This window comes from Salmo salar, chromosome 03 (assembly GCF_965601325.2).
Source record: "Salmo salar chromosome 03, fSalSal1, whole genome shotgun sequence".
Classification (NCBI taxonomy): Eukaryota; Metazoa; Chordata; class Actinopteri; order Salmoniformes; family Salmonidae; genus Salmo; species Salmo salar.
In genome coordinates, this window is record NC_138293.1 from 66,386,186 (window position 1) to 66,401,642 (window position 15,457).

Below are 15,457 nucleotides of genomic sequence, written 5' to 3' on the forward strand. Positions count from 1 at the left end.
CACTCAGACGTCTCTGCATATTCATTCAAAATAGTAAAATATAAGAGTTGGAATAAGAGAGTCGTCGTATTAATGGCTCAGTGTGACTTATAGAAATATAGCCTAATGCAAGGGTGACCTAAAGTCCGTCAGCATTGCTCTTTCCTTCCATGGTCCCCGTAACATGACGTCATACTTTAGTCTCCCCTGGAATCTAACCGTGTCTTAGAGAAGACTAAATAGTCAATTGAGGGACGTAAATGTGGTTACTGTTTTTATAGAGAATGGATACACCACAGCTATATCACTGATTGAATAATGCTTAAAAAGGGTGGGTGTGTTTTTATTGAAGTGGTACTGTATAGCGTGTTACATATCAATAACACACACTACATCCATACGATTGGCGTTTCCTTTAGCAGACAAACATTATGGCTACAATGTCAGGCACACCGGCACAGGAAATTAATTGCACGATGAAAAATAACAGAAAGGGGCGCATAGTCCGGCTTGAGCCGACATCAGGTTCAAATGGAGATCTGAGGGATCCGCTCTGCATCGTCTGGCCAATAATTAGGTTGGTTCATGTCTGCAAAGATGCGTCCTGAGAGCCAGATGACTATACCCGATCAGTTGATCCAGGATAACCCATCCACAGCCTATTCATAATCCACTCCAAATGGAATGTACTCTTCTCCCAAAAAATGTAATAAAGCAATATGCCATATGTCGAGACACATACAAAATCAGATACCCATCTGCATTATTAACACAATATACTATAGGCCTATCAATTAATAAACGAAGATGTTTAATAATTTAGTTGTTTAAATATTTTTGCTGCTGGCTAAAATCCAGTCCAGGGACTCATATTCCCAGGACAGTGAAACCATGTGTCTGAATGATTAACCCTCTCAAGGTTATATACAGTACAGTGCATTCGGAAAGTATTCAGACCCCTTGACTTTGACCACATTTTGTTACATAACAGCCTTATTCTAAAAGGATTAAATAACATTCCTAATTAATCAACACACAATACCAATAACAAAGTGAAAACACGAAAACAGGATTAGAAATGTTTGCAAATGTATTTAAAATAAAAAACAGAAATCTTATTTACATTGATATTCAGACCCTTTGCTATGAGCTCAGATGCATCCTGTTTCCATTGATTATCCTTGAGATGTTTCTACAATTTGATTGGAGTCCACCTGTGGTACATTCAATTGATCGCACAAGATTTGGAATGGCACACCCGTCTATATACAGCTGAAGTCGGACATTTACATACACCTTAGCCAAATACATTTAAAGTCAGTTGTTCACAATTCCTGACATTTAATCCTAGTAATAATTCCCTGTTTTAGGTCAGTTAGGATCACCACTTTATTTTAAGATTGTGAAATGTCAGAATAATAGTAGAGAAGATTTATTTCAGCTTTAATTTCTTTCACATTCCTCGTGGGTTAAAAGTTCACATACACTCAATTAGTATTTGGTAGCTTTGCCTTTACATTTTTTAACTTGGGTCAAACGTTTTGGGTAGCCTTCCACAAGTTTCCCACAATAAGTTGGGTGAATTTTGGCCCATTCCTCTTGACAGAGCTGGTGTAACTGAGTCAGGTTTGTAGGCCTCCTTGCTCACACATAGTTTTTCAGTTCTGCCCACACATTTTCTATAGGATTGAGGTCAGGGCTTTGTGATGGCCACTCCAATACCTTGACTTTGTTGTCCTTAAGCCATTTTGCCACAACTATGTGAGTATGCTTGGAGTCCTTGTCCATTTGGAAGCCCCACTTGCGACCAAGCTATAACTTCCTGACTGATGTCTTGAGATGTTGCTTAAATATATCCACATAATGTTCCTTCCTCATTATGCCATCTATTTTGTGAAGTGCACCAGTCCCTCCTGCAGCAAAGCAACAACACAACATGATGCTGCCAGCCCCGTGCTTCACAGTTGGGATGGTGTTCTTTGGCTTGCAAGCCTCCCCCTTTTTCCTCCAAACATAACGATGGACATTATGGCCAAACAGTTCTATTTTTGTTCATTAGACCAGAGCACATTTCTCCAAAAAGTATGATCTTTGTCCCCATGTGCAGTTGCAAACCGTAGTCTGGCTTTTTTTAATGGAGGTTTTGGAGCAGTGGCTTCTTCCTTGCTGAGCGGCCTTTTAGGTTATGTCGATATAGGACTTGTTTTACTGTGGATATAGATACTTTTGTACCCGTTTCCACCAGCATCTTCACAAGGTCCTTTGCTGTTGTTCTGGGATTGATTAGCACTTTCCGCACCAAAGCACTTTCATCTCTAGGAGACAGGAAGTGTCTCCTTCCTGAACGGTATGACGGCTGCGCGGTAACCATTGTGGTTATACTTGTGTACTATTGTTTGTACAGATGAACGTGGTACCTTCTGGTGTTTGGAAATTGCTCCCAAGGATGAACCAGACTTGTGGAGATCTACAATTATTTTTCTGAAGTCTTGGCTGAATTCTTTTGATTTTCCCATGATGTCAAGCTAAGAGGTACTGTGTTTGAAGGTAGGCATTGAAATACATCCACAGGTACACCTCCAATTGACTCAAATGATGACAATTAGTCTCTCATAAGCTTCTAAAGCCATGACATCATTTTCTGGAATTTTCCAAGCTGTTTAAAGGCACAGTCAACTTAGTGTATGTAAACTTCTGACCCACTGGAATCGTGATACAGTGAGTTAAGTGAAATAATCTGTATTATTTTTTAGAAAAATTACTTGTGTCATGCACAAAGTAGATGTCCTAACCAACTTGCCAAAACTATAGTTTGTTAACAAGACATTTGTGGTGTATGTCAACTTCCGACTTCAACTGTAAGGTCCCACAGCTGACAGTACATGTCAGAGGAAAAACCAAGACATGAGGTCAAAGGAATTGTCCGTAGAGCTCCGAGACAGGATTGTGTCGAGGCACAGATCTGGGGAAGGGTACAAAAATGTCCGCAGCATTGAAGGTTCCCAAGAACACAGTGACCTCCATCATTCTTAAATGGAACAAGTTTGTAACCACCAAGGCAAAACTGAGCAATCGTGGGAGAAGGGCCTTGGTCGGGGAGGTGACCAAGAATCCGATGGTCACTCTGACAGAGCTCCAGAGTTCCTCTGTCGAGATAGGGGAACCTTCCAGAAGGACAACCATCTCTGCAGCACTCCACCAATCAGGCCTTTGTGGTAGAGTGGCCAGACGGAAGCCACTCCTCGGTACAAGGCACGACAGCCTTTTACTCTCAGACCATGAGAAACAAGATGCTTTAGTTTGATGAAACCAAGATTTTACTCTTTAGCCTGAATATCAAGCATTACGTCTGGAGGAAACCTGGCACCACCCCTAAGGTGAAGCATGGTGGTGGCAGCATCATGCTGTGGGGATGTTTTTCAGCGGCAGGGACTGGGAGACTAGTCAGGATCGAGGGAAAGATGAACGGAGTAAACTACAGAGAGATCCTTGATGAAAACCTGCTTCAGAGCACTCAGGACTGCAGACTGGGGCGAGGGTTCACCTTCCAACAGGACAACGCAAGAGTGGCTTCGGGACAAGTCTCAATGTCCTTGAGTGGTCCAGCCAGAGCCAGGATTCTAACCCGATCTAACATCTCTGGAGAGACCTGAAAATAGCTGTGCAGCAACGCTACCCATCCAAACTAAAAGAATGGGAGAAACTCCCCAAATACAGATGTGCCAAGCTTGTACCGTCATACCCAAGACTCAAGGCTGTGATCGCTGCCAAAGGCGCTTCAACAAAGTACTGGGAAAAGGGTCTGAATAATTATGTAATTGTAATATTATTTTTTTTATTTGATACATTTGCAAAAATTTCTAAAAACAATTTTTTTCTTTGTCATTATGAAGTATTGTGTGTAGGTTGATGAGGGTGAAAAACTATTTAATCTATTTTAGAACGAGGCTGTAACGTAACAAATGGTGGAAAAAGTCAAGAGGTCAGAATACTTTCCCAAAACATTGTATATTAATCAGCACTGATAAAAGCATACTGTTAAGATTGAAAGCTCACCTCTTAAGACTGAGAGAACATTTTAATACAGAACAGTACAAAAAAAACAAAATAAGTGAATAAATAAAACATTTTGTTCTTTTCCTGACTGGTAAAAATACAGTTTTAGACAAGCCTCGTGAAAATACAATAAACAGAGGAAATACAGTAGGTACAGACAGTGGTACGTAGGTGCGGCAGTGTGAATACAGTATAGTGCAATACAATAAAGGAGACACAGTCCAATACAGTAGTTAAAAAGACCTACATTATGTTTCCACCAACCACAGGGTTGAAGATTCATTCCAGAACATGTGGAGTGTGTCAGCACGGACAAGAGACGGACAGACGGACGGGCGGACGGACGGACGGACAGACGGAGGTCATTGCCTGTCTGGCAGTGCTTACCATGTGAACATCAGTGATGCGACAGTGTTTTTGGTCAGTGCAGTAAAAATAACATTTCACAGTGTCACCAGAGACCACATGTAAGGCTCCCTCTCTTCCCAAAGCCACATCTCTCCAACCTACAATGTGTCCATTGTATGTTCATCTAGAGCAGACGGGCCTCTAATGATCAAAATGTCATACTTCATCATAATGAATTCCTGTCCTGATACAGGGTGTATGAAAAGGAGAAGTCAGTAGTGAAAGAATGTCAGTTATTTGGTATGAGGATCGTTGGTTACAGAACGACTCTCTGGGAACATTTAATGACTACGTCTGGCAGCAACTGGTCCCCCACCAAAAAAATCACACACAAATTCACTAAGGCCACGAAACACAGGGTACAGGCCTGCTAAACCACACAGTGTAACCACCCAGGCCCTTCCACAGCAAAAGTACATGGAAAGAAGCCTATATCCTGTGCAGTCGGGGCAAGACACACACTCAAACACAAACTTCCAAGCGCACACATTCAAACGCGGCCCAAAACAAACACACAATTAGGGAAGCGCCTAGGAGCTGTTTTGGATTCTCCAGTTCAGGAAAATCTACAATTAAACTGAGCGGAGATGAACAGAGAGGGAGAGGCATCATTCTGGGTCCTCCTCAATGCAGAGAGACTCCTCCTGAAAGCTGGTCTCTGTAAATGCCCAGGAGAAAGAGAGAGATGGTCCAAACGACTGTTTACAGTGCAGATAAACTTCCAGTATAAACAGAGGGAGCTTTTCCTATAGGAGTGTGAGAGACAGAGAGAATGGGGGGGAGGTAGAGCAGACCAGGAGAGGAAGACAAGAAACGAGTGAGTGAGGCGGGAGAGAGGTGGTATGGCCTGACACCGGGGGGGGGGGGGGGGGGAATAACAAGCTAGGGAGACGGAGGAGGATGGTGTGAGTGTTGAGGATAGACTGTCGGTGTGTGAAGGGGGTGGGGGAGACAGACAGACCAGTTGAAATCAAGAGTACGTCTCAAGCTCTCGGTTTCTTCTCCGTTGACGAGGTCTGCTGTGCTTCAACAGTCCCCCCGGCGGAGACTGGAACTACTGAAGGAATTTCTGTGAAGACATAGAAAGATCAAAAGACGGATTAAAATGTTGCTATCTGGATGAGGGTTTTTGCAATGTGTGGATGAAGGAGCCTCGTAATTGCTGGTATGGTGTATGTCATTTTGTGTTCTGGCAGGTGTGGCTGTATCTGGCTGTGATTAGAAATCCTCCAGCTCTCACATAAGACACGCAGCTGCCTCCAAAAACACCCAGTCAAAACCAACCAACAATGTGCTGACACTTTCCAAAACAGATCTGCTGAGATGATTGAAGCAGCAGCTGCATTGTGTGTGGATGAAGGGGTACTACCAGTGGTACTCAGTGGGGCGTGATGCATGTTTGTGTGACTACGCGTATGTAAAGTGTCGAGTTACTACGGTGTTTTTCAAAGCAGAGGCTGGCAGTGGGTTGTTCAAATGGATTAGCTCACAGCGTGTGTGTTTGCATCTGTGTTAGACGGTGTCGAGTTACTATTGTGTAGGCTGTAGATGTCAGTGCTCTGTAGAGCGGGATGCGCTCATATTGTGTGTGTGTGTGTGTGTGTGTGTGTGTGTGTGTCTGTGTATTATGAGTGTGTGTGTCTATGCATGTTCATAAGTGTTTGAATCCAGTTTCTTGTACATAGACATGGAATCACCGGTCACTTTAATAATGGAATCACTGGTAACTTTAATAATGTTAACATAATGCTTTACTCATCTCATATGTATATACTGTATTCTATTCTACTGTATTTTAGTCAATGCCACTCCGACATTGCTCATCCTAATATTTATATATTTCTTAATTCCATTCTATTACTTTTAGATTTGTATGTATTGTTGTGAATTGTTAGCTATTGCTGCTCTGTTGGAGCTAGAAACACAAGCATTTCGCTACACCCGCAATAACATCTACTAAATATGTGTACGTGACCAATAACCTTTGATTTGTAACCTTTGTGTAGCAGACTGAAGCCCTGCAGCCGGCAGTGTTCTGTAGAGCTGGGGGATCTTGCGGGTGATGAGCGGTCCCAGAGACTCTTTCAGCTTATTGTAGTTCCTCTCCATTTCCTTGTGGTACTCTTTCTGGTCTGGACCAATCAGAGTCTTGTTCCTCCTCAGGGCATCCTCACACCTGCAGGAGGAACAAACACACACACACACGGGGAGTCAAAGTCTGTTCACTGGCTTATTGAAATGTGTGTGTGTGTGTCAGACTGTATAGTCCATGTACAGGCTTTGGAAGGTGTCATCACCTCTTAGTGAAGTCTTTAAAGCAGAGGCGTAGCTTGTTGTGATGACGGTACAGCTTGGGGTCATCAGGAATGTCAGAGAGAAAGACCTGGGCCACCTCCAGAGGGCCCTGCACACGAGAGAGAGAGAGAAAGAGACAGTTACGTACACGCTCCAGCATGTCAAACACACAACACACACACACAGTACCTGGTTGACAGTGGTGCCCACGGAGCCCTGCAGCACCATCTGCAGCATCTTGGCGTCGGCAGGCTCCTGGTGGGTAGCGAAGGCCAGCTCCTGGGTCTTCTTCTGCATGTCCTCTATAGCCACCTCCATGGGCACCAGGATGATCTGGAGAGGGGAAAGCGACATGATCATGAGCACTGCTTCACTGCGAGTGGATTAAGCTAATGTTATGTACTGTAAAGCTCTATGAGCACCTGGAAAAACACCGCTAAAGATAAATCATTTCACTGTTCGCTCACCATGTTTCACACTACAGTCATACATGTATGTAGTGACCCACCTCCTCTTTGTGGATGACGTTTATGCGTGTCTTGATGTAGGGGAAAGCGTGGGACGTGGTGAGGATGGACTTGCGTTTGTACTGCTCGTGCAGGTCCCCGTGGGCGCGCCCGTCCAGGGTGAAGGGGGTGCAGTACATGAAGGTGCGCAGGTTGTAGTTCTTGTCGAAGTAGGTGATCCTCTCCTTCAGCTCGTACGTGTCGAAGAAGGGCTCCACGTAGGTGATCTGGAGGTAGGCCTGACAGACATAGATATACAACACATATATAAGCACTGGAGGTAGGCCTGATAGCCACGCAGATATACAACACATAGATCAGTACTACGGGTCATTCCTAACGTCCCCAAGTAAAAACTATAACCTTCAGTCATTTCTCTTTCTGAGACTTTGGGCCTTTTACCTTATTGGGGTCCAGCTTGTTCTTGTCCACATGGTTGGAGTCCTTGATAATCTCCACCACATCATCTCCAAACCGCTCAGCATAGAACTCCTAAACAAGATGTAGAGAGACATTCAAAAAACTGGTATCAGCTTATAACACAATGCAATGATCCAGTGAGTTTCAGAAAGGATCACTGATGTCTTTGGGTGCTATATAAATGATTATTAACATTCTCCTCAGACCGTACCTCTAGTCTGTAGGAGATCTCAGCCAGCTTGGTGATAGAGGGCTCCTTGTACACAAACTCCTGCTCATCCAGGTCCCCAAAGCGACAGCCGTAGAAGCCCACCCGGAAGTAGGTCCCAAACATCCTCTACACACTATAGAGAGGGGAATGGAAGACCGAGAGAGGGGAGAGGGGGAAGAATAGGAAAACAGAATACAGAGGTTACTTTCAGAGTCACTTAGTCTAAGTTGTCCTAAATTGACATGTTACGTTGATCTAAGTTGTCCTAAATTGACATGTTACGTTGATCTAAGTTGTCCTAAATTGACATGTTACGTTGATCTAATTTGCCCTAAATTGACATGTTACGTTGATCTAAGTTGTCCTAAATTGACATGTTAATTTGGTCTAAGTTGTCCTAAATTGACATGTTAATTTGGTCTAAGTTGCCCTAAATTGACATGTTAATTTGGTCTAAGTTGCCCTAAATTGACATCTAAAGTGCCACCATACATGACAACATATTTTGCTGTGCGACTTTGCGTTTTAATTTGGGAGTGGCTTCGTAAAGTATTCAGACCCCTTGACTTTTTCCACATTTTGTTACATTACAGCCTTATTCTAAAATGTATTACATTGTTTTCCCCCCGTCATAAATCTACATACAATACCCCATAATGACAAAGCAAAAAAAGAGTTTTAGAAATTGTTGCTAAAATAAATAAATAAATAAATATATAAATAAATATAAAAATAAATAAATAAATATATATATATTTATTTGTTTTTTGTTGTTGTTGAAATAATGACATTTACATAAGTATTCAGACCCTTTACTCAGTACTTTGTTGAAGCACCTTTGGCAGCGATTACAGCCTTGAGACTTCTTGGGTATGACGCTAGAAGCTTGGCACAGCTGTATTAGGGGAGTTGATCCCATTCTTCTCTGCAGATCCCCTCAAGCTCTGTCACTTTGGATGGGGAGCGTTGCAGCACAGTTATTTTCAGGTCTCTCCAGAAATGTTTGATCGGGTTCAAGTCCGGGCCACTCAAGGACATTGAGACTTGTCCCGAAGCCACTCCTGCGTTGTCTTGGCTGTGTGCTTAGGGTCGTTGTCCTGTTGGAAGGTGAACCTTCTCCCCAGTCTAAGGTCCTGAGCGCTCTGGAGCAGGTTTTCATCAAGGATCTCTCTGTACTTCGCTCTGTTCATCTTTCCCTCGATCATAGTCTCCCCAGTCCCTGCAGCTGAAAAATCCCCATGGCATGATGCTGCCACCATCATGCTTCACCGTAGGGATGGTGCCAGGGTTCCTCAAGACGTGATGCTTGGCATTCAGCCCAAAGAGTTCAATCTTGGTTTCATCAGACCAGAGAATCTTGTTTCTCAAGGTCAGAGTCTTCAGGTGCATTTCCGCAAACTCCAAGCGGGCTGTCATGTGGCTTTTACTGAGGAGTGGCTTCCATCTGGCCACTCTACAATAAAGTGGCGTGCTGTAGAGATGGTTGCCCTACTGGAAGGTTCTCCCATCTCCACAAAAAAAAAAAACTCTGGAGCTCTGTTAGCGTGACCATCGGGTTCTTGGTCACCTCCCTGAGAAGGGGTATGAATTCTTTCTGAAGGAACTGTATTTTTTTTTTTTTTTTTTTTTAAATCAGATCATTTTTACAATAATCATTTTTGTAATGATAAGGCTTCACTGTACCATTGTTCCCAAGCACATATTCATTATCATCATGCTTGCACCAGTAATACAGCAACAACTGCTTGTTTCTAACCCATATCCCCGAAATGTCTTGCATGTTCTCATCAAACTTGACACTCTTAAAGAAACTGTGTACAATTTTCAATGCAATGCATCTCAATCGGAAAAGTGCTTTTCCACAATGTAGAAACCTAAAATTCCACAACTAACTTTTTAAATTCAATGAAAAGTATTTGTGTGAAATAAAACACACATATTTAAAGGGTTACATATTAATTTCTAGAGCACAACATGTGCTTCAGAAGTAGATTGAATTCATATAGTCTGTATCTCAATAAAAACAATTTAAAATCATATTTTCTGCTGCTCCTACATTTTTTAAGTTGGCAACATCCATGCTACCAATGACATTTTTTAATTTAGAGCCCTAGTTAAAACATTGAAACCATATGCTACCACAGCAACCAGTAAAGACACCCCAGAGAGTTGGAGCCAGTCAATCTTGTGCAACTGTTTTACACAACTATGTATTGGTTAAGTGTGTGAAAGTGTGAATGCAATACTGTGGTTTGAATAAGTGTTGGGAAGAGTTTTATAACATTTCACTTACCAGTTAGGAAACATCATCCAGAAAGGACAGGAAAGGCAGGGAAACCACAGGAAAGAGAAATCAAATATTATTGTTTAAATGCATTTATAAATTGGGTGGTTTGAGCCCTGAATGGTGATTGGCTGACAGCCGTGGTATATCAGACCGTATATCATGGGTATGACAAAACATGTATTTTTACTGCTTTAATTACGTTGGTAACCAGATTATAATAGCAATAAGGCATCTCGGAGTTAGTGGTATATGGCCAATATACCACGGCTAAGGGCCGTACCCAGGCACTCCGCTTTGCGTCACGCGTAAGAACAGCCCTTAGCCATGGTACAGTTGAAGTCGGAAGTTTACATACACTTAGGTTGGAGTCATGAAAACTCGTTTTTCAACCACTCCACAAATTTCTTGTTAACAAACTATAGATTTGGCAAGTCGGTTAGGACATCTACTTTGTGCATGACAAATAATTTTTCCAACAATTGTTTACAAACAGATTATTTCACTTATAATTCACTGTATCACAATTCCAGTGGGTCAGAAGTTTAAATACAGTTGTGGCCAAAAGTTTTGAGAATTACACAAATATTATTTTCCACAAAGTTTGCTGCTTCAGTGTCTTTAGATATTGTTGTCAGATGTTACTATGGAATACTGAAGTATAATTACAAGCATTTCATAAGTGTCAAAGGCTTTTATTGACAATTACATGAAGTTGATGCAAAGACTCAATATTTGCAGTGTTGACCCTTCTTTTTCAAGACCTCTGCAATCCGCCCTGGCATGGTGTCAATTCACTTCTGGGCCACATCCTGAATGATGGCAGCCCATTCTTGCATAATCAATGCTTGGAGTTTCTCAGAATTTGTGGGTTTTTGTTTGTCCACCCACCTCTTGAGGATTGACCACAAGTTCTCAATAGCATTAACCTCTTGAGGATACCCTAGGATAGGGGGCGCCACAGCGCATTTTGAAAAAAAATCGTTCCCATTTTCAACGGCCTACTAATCAAACTCAGAAGATAGGGCATGCATATACTTATTATATATGGATAGAAAACACTCTAAAGTTTCTAAAACTGTTTGAATGGTGTCTGTGAGTATAACAGAACTCATTTGGCAGGCAAAACCCTGAGACATTTTCTGACAGGAAGTGGATACCTGATGTGTTGTATTGAGTTCTAACCTATCCCATTGAAAAACACAGGGGTTTAGGAATATTTTGGCACTTCCTATTGCTTCCACTAGATGTCGCCAGTCCTTTCACAGTGGTTTGAGCCTTATAGAGTCAAAACTCAGTGAATGACAGGAGTTTGAAATTGGTCACAGGGGATGGGCCATCACCATTATGACGCCGGCGGCCATGTCTGCCCCCACCTTTGGAAACGGTTTTAAAGGCAATGAAATCATCCCCCTCGAATCTTATTGGCTCTCTTGGTGTTAGTGGCCCTGAACATTTATTTTATACAACGTTTGACATGTTTGAACGAACCTACATGCGCGAGGATTGCTTTCAGTATGAAGTGCAGAGCTGCGTTTGGAGAGAGCCATAGGACGCGCTACCAACATCAGGCTAATGGAACGTGAAGTATGGACTTTTTGACCGAAAATACATCTGTTGTGGACCTGGGATGCTTTCTGATGAAGACAACTAAAGGTAGGCGATTATTGACAATATTATTGAAGATGAGATGGTTCATACTGTTGCATCCAAGATGGCGCCGAGCACTGTATATTAGCTGATTTTCTGAGTATCGCATCTCCTTTTATCGCAAAGTGTGATTACCCAGTAAAGTTAATTTAAAATCTGGTATGACGGGTGTTCTCAAGAGATATTCATCTATAAATGTTAGATTGACAATATACATTTAAAAAATCGTTATAGTATAGCAATTTATTGAAACGTAGCATTGTTTACCGGGACGCTTTTGAGGGGAAATTAGGTAGTCAACGTCAGACAGAGATGTAAAATGCTGTTTTTATATATAAATATGACCTTTATTGAACAAAAGAATGCATGCATTGTATAACATGATGTCCTAGGGGTGCCATCTGATGAAGTTTGTAAAAGGTTAGTGCTACATTTAGCTGTTTATTGATAATATGTGATGGAAGTGGTTGGTCGGAAAATGGCTATGAAGCTGCTTTTTACGATGGACTCATCTAATATAATCTAATGATTTGCTTTTCCTGTAAAACCTTTTTGAAATCGGACGACGTGGGTCGATTCAGGAGAGGTGTATCTATAAAAAAAAAAAAAAAATATTTTTAATTTTTGTAAAAAATTATGATAATTTTTTAATGCTAATTGGCGATATGATTTTTCGCTGGATTTTGATCCCGCTAACGGGATCAGATGCTCAAGAGGTATAAGGTCTGGGGAGTTTCCTGGCCATGGACCCAAAATATCGATGTTTTGTTCCCCGAGCCACTTAGTTATCACTTTTGCCTTTGTGCAATGTGCTCCATCATGCTGGAAAAGGAATTGTTCGTCACCAAACTTCCTGGATGGTTGGGTGAGGTTGCTCTCGGAGGATGTGTTGGAGGAGGATGTGTTTATTCATGGCTGTGTTCTTAGGCAAAATTGTGAGTGACCCCAATCCCTTGGCTGAGAAGCAACCCCACACATGAATTGTCTCAGGATGCTTTACTGTTGGCATGACACAGGACTGATGGTAGCGCTCACCTCGTCTTCTCCGGACAAGCTTTTTTCCAGATGTCCCAAACAATCAGAAAGGGGATTCATCAGAGAAAATGACTTTACCCAGTCCTCAGCAGTCCAATCCCTGTACATTTTGCAGAATATCAGTCTGTCCTAGATGTTTTTCCTGGAGAGAAGTGGCTTCTTTGCTGCCTTTCTTGGCAACAGGCCATCCTCCAAAAGTCTTCGCCTCACTATGCGTGCAGATGCACTCAGACCTGCCTGCTGCCATTCCTGAGCAAGCTCTGTACTGGTGGTGCCCGAATCCCGCAGCTGAATCAACTTTAGGAGATGGTCCTGGCACTTGCTGGACTTTCTTGGGCGCCCTGAAGCCTTCTTCACAACAAATGAACCACTCTCCTTGAAGTTCTTGATGATCCGATAAATGGTTGATTTAGGTGCAATCTTACTGGCAGCAATATCCTTGCCTGCGAAGCCCTTTTTGTGTAAAGCAATGATGGCACGTGTTTCCTTGCAGGTAACCATGGTTGACAGAGGAAGAACAATGATTCCAAGCACCACCCTCCCTTTGAAGCTTCCAGTCTGTTATTTGAACTCAATCAGCATGACAGAGTGATCTCCAGTCTTGTCCTCGTCAACACTCACACCTGTGTTAACGAGAGAATCACTGACATGATGTCAGCTGGTCCTTTTGTGGCAGGGCTGAAATGCAGTGGAAATGTTTTTGGGGGATTCAGTTCATTTGCATGGCAAAGAGGGACTTTGCAATTAATTGCAATTGATCTGATCACTCTTCATAACATTCTGGAGTATATGCAAATTGCCATCATACAAACTGAGGCAGCTGACTTTGTGAAAATTCATATTTCTGTCATTCTCAAAACTTTTGGCCACAGCTGTACACTAAGTTGACTGTCCCTTTAAACAGCTTGGAAAATTCCAGAAAATGATTTCATAGTTTTAGAAGCTTCTGATATGCGAATTGTCATCATTTGAGTCAATTGGAGGTGTACCTGTGGATATATTTCAAGGCCTACCTTCAAACTCAGTGCCTCTTTGCTTGATATCATGGGAAAAATCTAAAGAAATCAGCCAAGACCTCAGATAAACATTTTTTTACCTCATCCTTGGGAGCAATTTCCAAACACCTGAAGGTACCACGTTCATCTGTACAAACAATAGTACGCAAGTATAAACACCATGGGATTACGCAGCCGTCATACCGCTCAGGAAGGAGACGTGTTCTGTCTACTAGACATGAACGTACTTTGGTGCGAAAGTGCTAATCAATCCCAGAACAACAGCAAAGGACCTTGTGATGATGCTGGTGGAAACAGGTACAAAAGTATCTTTATCCACAGTAAAACAAGTCCTATATCGACATAACCTGAAAGGCCGCTCAGCAAGGAAGAAGCCACTGCTCCAAAACCGCCATAAAAAAGCCAGACTACATTTTGCAACTGCACATGGGGACAAAGATCATACTTTTTGGAGAAATGTGCTCTGGTCTAATGAACAAAAATAGAACTGTTTGGCCATAATGTCCATCGTTATGTTTGGAGGAAAAAAGGGGGAGGCTTGTAAGCCAAAGAACACCATCCCAACCGTGACGCACGGGGGTGGCAGCATCATGTTGTGGGAGTGCTTTGTTGCAAGAGGGACTGGTGCACTTCACAAAATAGATGGTATCATGAAGAAGGAACATTATGTGGATATATTATAGCAACATCTCAAGACATCAGTCAGGAAGTTAAAGCTTGGTCGCAAATGGGTCTTCCAAATGGACAATGACCCCAAGCATACTTCCAAGGTTGTGGCAAAATGGCTTAAGGACAACAAAGTCAAGGTATTGGAGTGACCATCACAAAGCCCTGACCTCAATCCCATAGAACATTTGTTGGAAGAACTGAAGAAGTGTGTGTGAGCAAGGAGGCCTATAAACCTGACTCAGTTACACCAGCTCTGTCAGGAGGAATGGGCCAAAATTCACCCAACTTATTGTGGGAAGCTTGTGGAAGGCTACCCAAAACGTTTGACCCAAGTTAAACAACTTAAAGGCAAAGCTACCAAATACTAATTGAATGCATGTAAACTTATAACCCACTGAGAATGTGATTAAATAAATAAAAGCTGAAATGAATCACTTCTGACATTTCACATTCTTAAAATAAAGTGGTGATCCTAACTGACTTAAAACAGAGAATGTTTACTAGGATTAAATGTCAGGAATTGTGAAAAACTGAGTTTAAATGTATTTGGCTAAGGTGTATGTAAACTTCCGACTTCAACTGTATATCGGCCATATACCACAACCCCGCGTGCCTTATTGATTAAATAAACTCAATGTCCGTTAAGTTACACAAACAAACATCATATTTCATTTACTTTACCTCCCATCCAGAACTCTGGTTGTAGATTTTGTTAAAGGTGTCCTGCAACTTTCCATGGACAGTAGCCAGCTTCTTGAAGTCTCTGTTGGCCTCATGGACCGGGAGCAGGATCTTATACACCTCGTTGATGGCCTCGTACATGGAAGCCTGCAGGGGAGATACAGTATGAAACAGTGAGAAGTCTACCTACAGCATACTACAACTCATATATACATTACAAAAACCTGGTCCTCTACGTGAACATACA

General features: G+C 42.2%; 1 protein-coding gene across 8 annotated transcripts in view; it reads right to left on the minus strand.

Annotated features, from left to right (window-relative positions):
- Nucleotides 1–306: 306 nt before the first annotated feature.
- The window catches only part of LOC106601059 (dedicator of cytokinesis protein 7), a 48,855-nt gene continuing 33,704 nt past the window's right edge, over nucleotides 307–15,457 (minus strand). For 7 of the 8 annotated variants that reach the window (XM_082973703.1, XM_082973705.1, XM_082973704.1 and 4 more), the window contains 8 exons: nucleotides 15,211–15,357; nucleotides 7,876–8,001; nucleotides 7,647–7,736; nucleotides 7,247–7,483; nucleotides 6,928–7,071; nucleotides 6,741–6,847; nucleotides 6,426–6,619; nucleotides 307–5,512 (listed from right to left, as the gene is read on the minus strand). In XM_082973703.1, coding sequence (XP_082829829.1) covers nucleotides 5,427–5,512; nucleotides 6,426–6,619; nucleotides 6,741–6,847; nucleotides 6,928–7,071; nucleotides 7,247–7,483; nucleotides 7,647–7,736; nucleotides 7,876–8,001; nucleotides 15,211–15,357 — 1,131 coding nt within the window. In that variant the 3' untranslated portion in view covers nucleotides 307–5,426. The remainder of the gene's footprint in view (nucleotides 5,513–6,425; nucleotides 6,620–6,740; nucleotides 6,848–6,927; nucleotides 7,072–7,246; nucleotides 7,484–7,646; nucleotides 7,737–7,875; nucleotides 8,002–15,210; nucleotides 15,358–15,457) is intronic. The other variant, XM_082973701.1, reaches the window with a different exon arrangement.